The 11792-nt window shown below is 36.8% G+C and overlaps 1 protein-coding gene and 1 pseudogene across 4 annotated transcripts in view; both read left to right on the forward strand.

The window, feature by feature from the left end:
* Positions 1-10433, forward strand: part of Cfap54 (cilia and flagella associated protein 54) — a 270425-nt gene extending 259992 nt beyond the window's left edge. For 3 of the 4 annotated variants that reach the window (XM_090328444.1, XM_090328445.1, XM_090328447.1), the window contains one exon: positions 6167-6504. In XM_090328444.1, coding sequence (XP_090184570.1) covers positions 6167-6286 — 120 coding nt within the window. In that variant the 3' untranslated portion in view covers positions 6287-6504. Of the gene's footprint in view, positions 1-6166; positions 6505-10237 lie in introns of those variants that run through there. The other variant, XM_090328446.1, reaches the window with a different exon arrangement.
* LOC150067384 (small nucleolar RNA U13) lies at positions 3574-3660 on the forward strand (annotated as a pseudogene).
* Positions 10434-11792: the final 1359 nt, after the last annotated feature.

Genomic DNA, 11792 nt, shown 5'->3' on the forward strand with positions numbered 1-11792 from the left:
CTGGGGAAGAAACTTACGTTTTCCAGTGGTGCTCTGTGTGGCTCCATGTGGGAGTCATGAGAGGCATGACTGTTTAATTCAGTGGTTAACTATGGAACAGTGTGAGCCAGTGTATAACAATTTAATTTAATTCTTATGCCATATTTCCAGATGCTTCTCTTCTTGTTCATGATATAACAAACCTCATACATTTCCAGCATCACTGATATTAGTCACGCTATTTGCTCACCTCTAGGAACATTCTCCCCTCTCGAGTATGAGAAGGTGATTAAAGAGGGGCAGGAAGAAGATTGAGAACCTAGGCCTCCCTTCAAGTCATATCTTTCTACAAACTTCAATATGAAAATTTTCACTTCAATTAGAAATTCTCTATGAATACCCTACATTTTCCACAACATTTCCAAAAGCTGAGGTTGGGAAAGTTTGGGTATCCATGAACCTGCTAAGTCCTTTTAGATATATTTGAAGCCTTACAAATTTCTTTGAAGTTCTGCAGTCTTAGGGCTTGAACTCAGGGCTTGAACACCGTCCTTGGACTTTCTCAAGGCTAGAGCTCTACCACTTGAGACACAGCGCCATTTCCCGCTTTTTTATGTATGTGGTACCAAGGAATCGAACCTAGGTTTTGTGCATGCTAGGCAAGCACTCTAACTCTAGGCCAAACTCATGGCCCAGATCTTATTTTTACAATATTGTACACCTTGGAGAAGCATGTATCTTTTGACTTCCCAATTTCATATTCATGTGTGTTAATATTTATAACTATACACTTTGGTGAAGAAACAAATCTAATATTTTTACTGAATTTAGCACTTAAAATACTGGCCTTCATAATTTTGATTATAATGGCTTTTTATTCTTAATAGTTGACAAGACCTTTATGTTATAAATCAACATTTTTGATGATTTCCTAATTCTAGTGAAAAACCATTTAAAACGGAAATTTAAGACAGGTGCCAGTGGCTCATTCCTGTAGTCCTAGCTACTAAGGACTCCGAAACTTGGAATATGGTGGTTCAGAGCAATCCCAAAAGAAAAATGTGTGAGACTCTATCTCCAATTGACTAACAAAAATCCATGCTGGAGGCATGGGTCAAGAGTGTCAGCTGTTAATAAGCAAACGAAATGAGGTTGAGGCTCTTAAGTTAAAGCCCCACTCAGTACTTGGGAAGAAAGGATAAAAATTTACAACCCTGTATTCATAATTTGGCAAAATTATAAAAGCCTGGGAATAAACTTGACAACTGTAATGCAGGATATAAGTAAAAATAAAGATACAGCTGTGGTAGAACAGTACTATTCATGAATAAATTTACCTCCTTCCCCCTGAATTGAAAAGCCAGTTAATAATAAGTTAATGATGTCTATCATTACTTTACAATTTATGGAAGTTTTTAGACAGTGAAATATAGGAAGAAATTTAAAATGGCACAGGTGTATGAGAAAGGGGGAAATTAAGTTGTCATTACTCACACGTAGAAAACCCAAAATAGTTTTCAGATAAACTCTTAGGATATAGAAGTGCATTTAACAATGTTGCTATATACAATTATAAGGTAAATGTAAATTTTATTTTTATATAGCAGAAGTGATAATTAGAAATGAACATTTTAAGACTTGTTACAATAGTGTTAGAAAATTTACATGGATGAATAAAGGACTTAGAATGGCTAGGATCATTCAGGAAAAAAAAGGCTGGTGAATTTCTAGTTTTCAAAGTCTTATTGGAAAGTAACAATAAGGCAGAATTACAAACAGAATTGAATCTAGATAATTCACAGTCTGTATTCTGTAACCATATGACTCGAGTCTGGAAAGGGACTACTGTCCACACAGTCCCATGATTTATGACCAAGGTGGCTTCTTCAGTGCAGCTGGCAAGAAACAATCTTTTCAATATGTGAGTCTAGATCATTCGAGTATCGGTATGGAAAAGCGATACTTCTCAACTGTTAATTTATAGAATATATAAAGAAGATTCCAAATTGATTTAGAGGTAAATAGTCCTAGCAAATGACTATTCCTTAAAGTATAGCAAATTTGTCTGTATATATCAGTAAAAGTAGGACAAATACCTGAACTTCATCAAACAGACCTATACCATAAGTATAAAATTATTAGTGGTTGGGGCAGTGAATTAAAACATAAAGAGATATCTGGACACGGGCTGGGAGTTTAGCCTAGTGGTAGAGTGCTTGATTAACATGCACGAAGACCTGGGTTTGATTCCTCAGTACCATATACCTAGAAAAAAGCCAAAAAATGGTGCTGTGGCTCCAAGGGTAGAGTTCTAGCCTTGAGAAAGCCCAAGGACAATGCTCAAGCCCTGAGTTCAAGGCCCAGGACTAGCAAAAATAAAAAAGAGATATCTGGACACAAAACACATCAGACTGGTCAAAATCTTAAGGTGAAATTTGTCAAATTTTGTGAGGATATGGAAAAACTGAATATAACTTAGAAAGACAGTTGGTCTTCAGGCATGACTCAAATGGTAGAGTGCTTGCCTAGCAAAGGCAGGGCCCTGAGTTCAATCTCCTTCTACTGCTCCTGCTCTCTGAAGAAAGAAAAAAACATGGATAGAATTGGCTTAGAGATAAGTATTACCCAATGGCCTAGTATACCCTACTTTTGTGCATATGTTTTATTTCTTAATGTGGGTAATAGTTACATGAATATATTAATTTTAAACCCTTAATGTATAAAGTTTTGTACTTTTCTCAACTCTCTATTTGCCATAATTCAGTCAAGACTTACCTAAAAATGTGCCCAACAATAAGAAAAGATAGAATTTTGTGTTTTAGCATGATACAGATACAAGCACTTGACTTATCTATCAAAGGGAGGGTATTGAGATGCCCAGAGTATCTAGAAAGGTGGGGGAAAAGCTTAGACTAATTTGTTTTTTTCTTGAGGACAAACATAAGCTAGTGGCTTCGAGTGACCACTGCTGTTCTACTTGTGACCTCCATAAACAATCTCAACAATTAATCTTCACCCTTTGACAAATGGCCACTTGCTTCCAGAGATTCATGGACAAGGTTCAGAAGTCCAAGTGCTTTATTTTATGTAGAATATAAATTATGTTGTAAAGGGAACTCTTACGTTAAATAAAATTAACTTAGATTTGAAAAGCTATTCCTATCTTTACTATTGGAAGGATTGTATAATAAGAGATATAATACAATACATATTCCTTCATACTAATGATATTTTTGTGTGCTGCTTTGAAAATCATATGCTAAAGTGATTTGAATTGGGCATTTGGCGTGTCATCGCTATAAAATAGATGCATGTTCAGTGCCGGTAAATAGTGACGAGATACAAAGTAATCATGCTAAGCACATAGAACTTATTAACAAACTAATAAACCAGTATTAGATCACTAAATGTTGCCCTTTTAAAAATAAAAAATGGTAATGAAATAGCAAAAATAGCAATAATCAAGGTTTATAACTCTATAAAGTGCAACTTGGGTTTAGAGGAAGCCCTCACATATTTCTGGCTGAAATGTTAATTTCCAGAACCTATTGGGAAAATAATTCTGGCAGTAAATGTTAAAATGTAAAAGATAAGATCCTTTTTCAGATCATAGGCATGATGATTAGGTTTTCACATGCTTGTGTGACCTTGTTATGACATGTGCACATTACCCATCTGACATAAAAAAGAAAAAAGATAAATCCCCTTTGACTAAAAAACAACTTTAGGACTTAATATAGAACTTAAGAGCTGCTACACCCAAAAATGTACATAAGGGGAAAAAATCTCTGGAAAATGAGCAACTAAACCAGGAAATACTTAAACAATTAACTATTATGTATCCATCGAAGGATGTGTTTGGGATGAAATACCAAATTCCTTTGAACAATTAACGTACACTTAAAAATGACAGGAAAGTGAAACAGGCTCTGTGAGGAAACGGATACCTGCAAAAGTGGTAAGGGCCAGTGGATAGAAATCTTTATGTAAACAGAAAATCAAAATCTATTGGAATTGTTGTAAGAAGTAGGCATGAGGGGTTGACATGGAGAGAGTGAATTTGATGGGATATGTTGCATGTATGAATGTAAATGTCACAGTGAATCCCCTTTGTACAGATACATGTTATAAAAATGTTTTAAAAACAGTTGCATCAACACAGTGGAATTAGCCAAATAAAAACCAGCTACAGAAAAGATAGTTAATTATATTGACCATAATATATAGTCATGGTATGATAAACTTTGTTTTATTTGAATAGACTCAGTCTTTGTAAGGACAACATGATACAGGAACCATTATCATGTCTATGTTATGGATGAGGCAGTTAAGGTATAAACAGATCAGATATTCTGCCCTTCAAAGAGCTGGCGTGTTGTGAAGTCAGAATTTCAATCTATCTGTATTACTTTAGAATGCTTGCAAACTCACATACTCTGTGCTGGCATTCTGCCTTCCTGAATTAATTAAGGAGAAATTTCTCTTTCATGTTGTTATTTGAATAAGAAAATACTGGAAATACTTCTATTTGCAAAAGAAAAACTAGAGCCACGTGGAAGAATCCTACCAAACTGGAAACATCAGTTAAGTTTGGGTTGAGCAAAGAAGTGAGATGTTACTTTTTATTTACTTGCCACTATATTGTTTGAAGTTCCAGAAAGCACTGTAATATGCTATTTGTTTGGCTTTTTTAGTTTAAGGAAGTGCAGAAAAAGTTACCAAAAACCAGCTTCCATGTGTAGAGATGGTTATTTCTTGAGTAGGTAAGAAATTAATAAAACTTGTCTGTAGTTTTCAGACCCAGAAGAAGTGAATTTACTGTGGCATTTTACATGGTAGCTGCTCATTCATTATTAAGAGTATCTGGATGAGCATGAAACAGGTCCCCAGGAAACATTCCTTTGCTGATGAAAGGAATTTTTGTTCCATTTCTTTGTTCCTCATTTTTGTTCCATTTCGCTTTCCTCCAATTAAGTAACCAAGTTAAGACCACAAAAGCAGTTCTTATTTTCTAAATTTTAGCCTGCTCAGGATAAATTTGGATGCACCAATGCTTGGTCCTTGGTCATGACAACTCAAGATCTTTTTCAGACATAGAAATCTAGATACATTTCCATTTCCCCATTTCCTTCTCCCCACCCCCTCCCAATCATCTTGTTTTCCCACTTTCCCTTTGCTATTTCAATGGGAACAAAAACTTGAGAAGGGGTATCAATGTGTGAAAAGTAATGCAACTACTATCTGGCCAATATAACTGTAACCTCTCTATACATTACAAAAAATAAATAAATAAAAATAATAACAACAACAAAAAAGAAATCCTAACACATAGCTAGGCACGCCGTGGCTCATGTCTGTAATCCTAGCTGCTCAGGAGGCTGAGATCTGAGAATCAAGGTTCAAAGTCAGCCCAGGTACAAAAGGACCTGAGAATCTTATCTCCAATTAACCTCTAGAAAAATGGGAAGTGGGGCTTGGCTAAGTGGTAGGGGAGCAGCCTTGAGCTGAAATGCTCAGGGACAGAGCCCAGGCCAGAGGTCAAGCCCCATGACCCACAAAAAAAAAAAAAAAAGAAAGAAAGAATGAAAGAAAGAAATCTCGACACATAATTTAGCGATGCTTTACCTATGACTGTAGACAGACTCAAAATGAAGGTGACACAGACCAAAATGTCATCTGGCCATTCTGTAAAGGAAAGCAAGTGTTTAAAAAGAGCCAAAAGTCCCACGCTCACAAGCCATGTATGAAGATTACATAGTCCATATTGTAGAGACATTAATATGTTATATCAAATAGCATATGGGAATATAAAGTTATCAAACTTGCTTTAGTTACAAAAGTTAACTTTGGTATAAAATAGTCATATGATCTGTGCTCTAATGGTTATACTTAGAATCCTAGAAACTTATGAGGTTGAGATTGGAGGATCAAGGTTCAAAGGCAACTCAATGACAAATTCTCACCTTTTCTTTAGTTGACCAGCAAAAAGCTGGAAGTGGATGGCTCAAGTGGTAGAGCACCAACCATGAGTGAGAAAGCTGAGTGAGAACACAAGGCCCTGATTTCAGGCACACACAGCCACACAAAATGATTAGATGAAAGTTGTATTTAGTATTTTGAGAATTTTACATCAGTCAGCAGTTTAAAACAAAACATTTCACAAATGCTTATGTGTTTTTTCCCCCAGGTTCCATTTGATGTCTCCCTGCCTGCTATATTAAATCTTGAGAGACTTTTCGATCTTGCTACTGGTTGTATTATAACAGGAGGAAGTCTTTTCAACTGGATAGTGTCACTTATTTCCTGAATATTTTTATTTCATTTGCATCATAGCCTTGTGAGAGATTTAATGATTATTTTTTTTTAGTTTCAAATACGTTTCTGGAACTTTCTTCTCATAACCATCAAAATAAAATTCTTTTCTCACACAAGCTAAAGTTCTTTAAAAAAATGTAGTTTCAAGGGGTATTTTAAACAGTGTTTGAATCAAAAGACAGTGTTACTGTTTATTGAAGCATTTTACAGAGCTGCAAACAGAAAACATGGTGGTGCCTGGTGCTGCACTTCTAAATCCCTGCTAGTTTATGTAAGGTTGCCTGTAGATGTGCCTGTATGCCAGCACTGAATTATACTAGGGGTTCTCAAGTGAAGGCAGTGTTCGCCTTCAGTGACATGTAACAACGTTTGGGTACATTTTTTATTGTAATTCTGGAGACAGCACTTGTAGCATCTGGTGGGAGGCCATGGTACCATTAAATGTCTACAATGTACAAGGTAAACATTGTAGCAAACAGCTGTGTACAGCCTAACATGTCAACAGTGTCATGTTGAGAATCCCTGGAGCAAACTCCAGTGGTGATAAGTCCAGCTCTGCAAGTTGCCTGTTCATCTTGCAGAAAATCAAGTCTTCCATATTTTATATATTTGAGAGGCACCATGGTGCACAATTTTTATTGCACTGGCCTAGAAATTACATGGACCTGGGTGTGGATAGTAACTTTACTACTTGCTAGCTCTGTCCCCTTAAAGATCTGACTTAAATTCCTAAGCCTTCTTACTTGTCTATAGAGGAAATGTAATCTATGACTTAAGTGAATTGGTACAGTAAGGTACTTCACATGAGGCCTGATGTAGCAAGAGAGTGCTAAGACCACTGCTGATGGCCTCACTGGATGAGTGTCGAGCACTTCTGACTCTCCTCTAACATCTCTAACAGCCATGAATTAAAAGAATTGAAATGAATGTGTTTTCCTAACCGGTATCCTCAGATTATGAATTTCCTATTGATATGTTTTAAAAGCCTTTCTTTTTCATAAGCAACAATAATGGTAGGTGCTAGCATTTAGTCTCACTTGATGATATAAGGGGGTAAAAAGGGAACCTTACATTTGAACCCAAAACTGTAAATGTTGACATTACAAAATCTAAAAGTCTGGGAATAAGTGAACTAGAGTCATCCTCAGAACTATACAGGAAGTGAGTCTTTACCAAGACATTTAAGGATAAGAATCATCTTAGTGGATGAATCTTTGCTACAAAAATATCAAGTGAGGGAGCCAGGGGTTGGCCTAGTGGTAGAGTGCTTGCCTAACGAAGACCCAGGTTTGATTCTTTGGTACCACATACATAGAAAAAGCTGGAAGTGGTGCTATGGCTCAGATGGTAGAGCTCTAGCCTTGAGAAAGCCCGAGAACAGTGCTCAGGCCCTGAGTTCAAGCCCCAGGATTGGCAAAAATAAGTGAGACCAGATATGGTCACTCACACTTGTAATGCAAGCTACTCAGAAGGAAGAGATCGGGGCGAGGAGGGGGTGTTAAGGTTTGTGACAACCCTAGTGAAAAGTTATTAAGACTCACCATCTCAACAAGCAAGTAGGGGTGGTAGCACGTATCTTTGATCTGTGTTACACAGGAAGGAGGCCAAAAAATGGTTCAAGCAGTAAAATGTTTGCTTCACAAGTGTATGAGAATCTTGAGTTCAAATTCCAATATTGGAAAAAAAAAGTCTAGAATCACAGCCAGACCTAGTAGTCTAGCACTTGGGAGGCTGAGACAGGATGATCATGAATTTAAGGCCCACCTGGAATACATATTAAGATCTTTTTTCCAAAAGAAATTTTTGTTAAATTGAAGCAGTAACACTACAGGAGAACATAGGTATAAAAATGAAAATGCATAGGGTGTTCAAAGCATTTTCCTACTATATACCTATAGTGTGAACAGTTGGGATAGAAAATGAGATTTGCTTTAGGGAGCAGCTGTAATAAAGACATGGACTGAATCAATAGATGATATGGTACAGTAAAAGGTAAATTAAGGAGAGCAGAGAAAAGTTCCTGTCCTGTACAACTCAATAAATAGTAGATAAGTAAATGCAATGAGCAGAATGAACAATGACTGGGGGGAGATAAGCATACAAGATACAATGAAAGAAAGAAATGAGAGGTAAGAAGACTTACAAAGGAAACATAGCATAATGGGAGACAGAATGAAATATTTACTGATGAATGGGGAAAAGAAGTCCTATCTGATGACTATAAGTCTTATATGAAATTTGGTTCAAACACGAAATCCATTTGGATAGTGATGGCCCTTATGTAGTGAAACTTTCCAAGTCTGCCTAGGAGTAAGATTCACAAATGTCTCTGCTAAGATAGAGCATGCTTTAGAAGGCAGTAAATTTTGAAAACCTTTTTCTCCATTTGCAATTCCTTACAAATACTGGTATTCTTAGTGTTGCAAGAAAAACACTAACACTGTCCTATACCTGCAGTCACAATTCCATTTTAAACCATGATTCTAGAAATTCCCCTTCGTTTCTAAAATAGGAGCACTAGTTAAAGGTGGAACTTTCTGTGCAAGGCAGTGTGGAAATGATGATGAACTGGGCTCCAATAAAAGCAAAAAGAAAATTCAACATCTACCAGGACGAGGAATGTGTTTATTTCCAGAAATGTCTATTCAGGTTATTTTTTAAATACAAATTAAAAATGTGTAGCTGCTGTTTGTTTGTTTGTAGAATACAATATCTGCAAATACTTTATTGTAGATGCCTGTGGTGTTTCTGTTTGTATTAATTATAACAGAGAATGACAGAAAATAATAAGGGGCAAAAGGGGAAAAGGGGGAGGAAAAGGATGAGAGGGAAGAAGAGCCACTGGCCCCAGCTAAGTGAAAGGCAATGAAACCCATTTGGCTCCAAGATCTTGCTTTTTGTTAATCTCCAAGAGATTGCTACAGAAATTGACCCTCTGCCAGCTACTCAGAGGCATAAACACAGTGGTCTTGGTTCATTTCATGTGGGTGGGGCATTTCACATGCCTCACCCCAGGGCACTTGAGCTCCTTTGCCGCAGTGGAGCTGGGAAATAATACTTTTCTGAAGAGAGGTGCCTGTCATCTGCCTTGCCTGCCCTCCCTCCCTCCCTTTTCCTTCCTAACAACATCATGCAAAACCCCCATTCCAGTTGAAATGACTAGGTCAGAGGGTATCAGGTTCCCTGCACTCCTGGAGCTCTCCAGGGTACCTCTGATCACTTGGTACCCTCTGCACAGATTTTATTTTATTTTTTCAATTTTTTTTATTGTAATTAGTAAAAGGGTTACATGATATTTGCCAGATAGAAGGTGCATTAATTCACATACATTGATACCCTTTCACATGTCTTGGTACCCATTTCCCTCCCCCCCACACCCCCCACCCGTCTTGGTTTTCCCCCCTTCCCTATCAAATTTCAAATATCCAAATACAAATAAATTCAATATATCAGATAACAAAGTGAGATACTATACCAATATGAGATAACCAAGGGACAGCAAAGGAGATGAGAGACAACATAGTACATTAAGGACAACAATCATTCATTATATGACTTTTGTTTCAATATCCTGGAGGTCCTTTCAATTAGCTTCACATTATATGGCCTTATGTATCAATACAACTGTCTTCTAACCTTAGCTTGAGGCTGTCATGGTGTGAGCCTGTCCCACATTCTTTGGATTTATTTCATTTGGAGACATAGCGTCTCGTGTTTCTAAACCATAGTTTTGGACTTAGAGTAACCACTAAAGCTTGAGAACCTCAGTAAAATATGCATAGTGACATCAAAGATATTCTATCATATATGCAAATTTATGGTTTATACACTACATAAAATTATATAATGTGCTAATGACATTTATGATCAATATTGTCTCTATGGGGCATATACATGGCCCAGATAGCTACTGTGTAACTGTTTTTTACCTTTCTCTTTTCAGATTTGAAATGCTGGTGGTTGAGGAGACCTGGAGGCATGGTCCACTGATACGGGGCCTGACTAGCAAGCACCAGGCCCTGAGTCCCAATTCCAGTATTTGTGTTATATCGCACATAAGGAGCTCTTACCTTCATCTCAACTAGCCAAGGACACTTAGGGAAAATTATTCTAATAGCACAAAAATTGGAAAAGACAGAAAACCTCCTAAATACCTCTCAGAGAATGAATATTATATAGAAGTAATGAAAGAATGAACAATAAACTACTAAACCACATTCACTAACTAGATATGTATCTGGATTCACTTGAAATACAAGTTGAGCAAGAGAATAAAAAGTATTGCAAAAGGATATATATATATATATATATAGGAAGATAGCATTTACATAAAGTTTTAAAACAGGCAAAATGGTATAGTATTTCTGGATGAACACAATTATACTAATTTTTAATGTTCATTGGTTATACAAAAAGATTATAGTATTTCCATACATGCCTATAACATACTTGGATTACATTGTGAACCAAATTTTGGCTGTAACTATGTAGTAAGTCAACATGTTCTTTCTTTCTTTCTTTTTGTGTTTCTGTAGTGTTTTTTATTGTCGCAGTAATGTTTCAGTTATATTCGCCAGGTAGTAGATGCATTACTTCTCACACATTGATACTTCTTCTCATGCTTTTGTCCTCATATCCCTCCCCCAACCCCTCCCAATCATCTTATTTTCCCACTTTCCTTTCCTATTTCAAATAAATATATGTATATACAATATACCAGCCAACAAAGTCAGATACAATAACAATATGAGATTAACCAAAGGGCAAAAAAAAAGAGAGAAATAACAGTCCATTAAGAACAACAATCACACATTAGGGGATCCTTTCATTTAGCCTCATCCTATATGACCTTATGTACCTAGGTTTTGCACTATTGTAATCCTCTGCTAGGAGAGTCCTACCTGTGTATTTATTATTACAAATGAGGGAAACCCTTAAGCCCGTGTTCCTTTTGGTCTGGCTTACTTAACTTAATATGATTTTTTCTAAGTCTTTCCATTTCCTTACAAATGGGGCTATGCCATTCTTTCTGATGGCAGCATAGATTTCCATTGTGTATAAATACCACATCTTGTTGATCCAGTCATCTACTGAGGGGCATCTGGGTTGGTTCCATATCTTTGCTATGGTAAGTAGTGCTGCAATGAACATTGTTGTGCTAGTGGCTTTAGTATGTCCTTGTTTCTAAACATTTGGGCAAATGCCAAGGAACAGGATTGTTGGGTCATAAGGGAGGTCTATATTCTGCCTTTTCAGGAACAGCCATACTGCTTTTCAGAGTAATTGAACACATTTACACTCCTACCAACAGTGTAGTAGCATTCCCTCCTGGCCACATCCCTGCCAGATTTCTTGATCCTGGCCATTCTAACTGGAGTGAGGTGGAATCTTGAGCATTTCTTCATGTGTCTATAGACCATTCTTATTTCTTCTTCAGAGAGGTCTCTAAGTCTTTAGCCCACCTTGTTTTTTTGAAGATTTGTTTTGGAGAAAGTCAG

This window comes from Megascapheus bottae, chromosome 2, assembly GCF_031878675.1.
Source record: "Megascapheus bottae isolate mThoBot1 chromosome 2, mThoBot2.hap1, whole genome shotgun sequence".
NCBI classification, from domain to species: domain Eukaryota; kingdom Metazoa; phylum Chordata; class Mammalia; order Rodentia; family Geomyidae; genus Megascapheus; species Megascapheus bottae.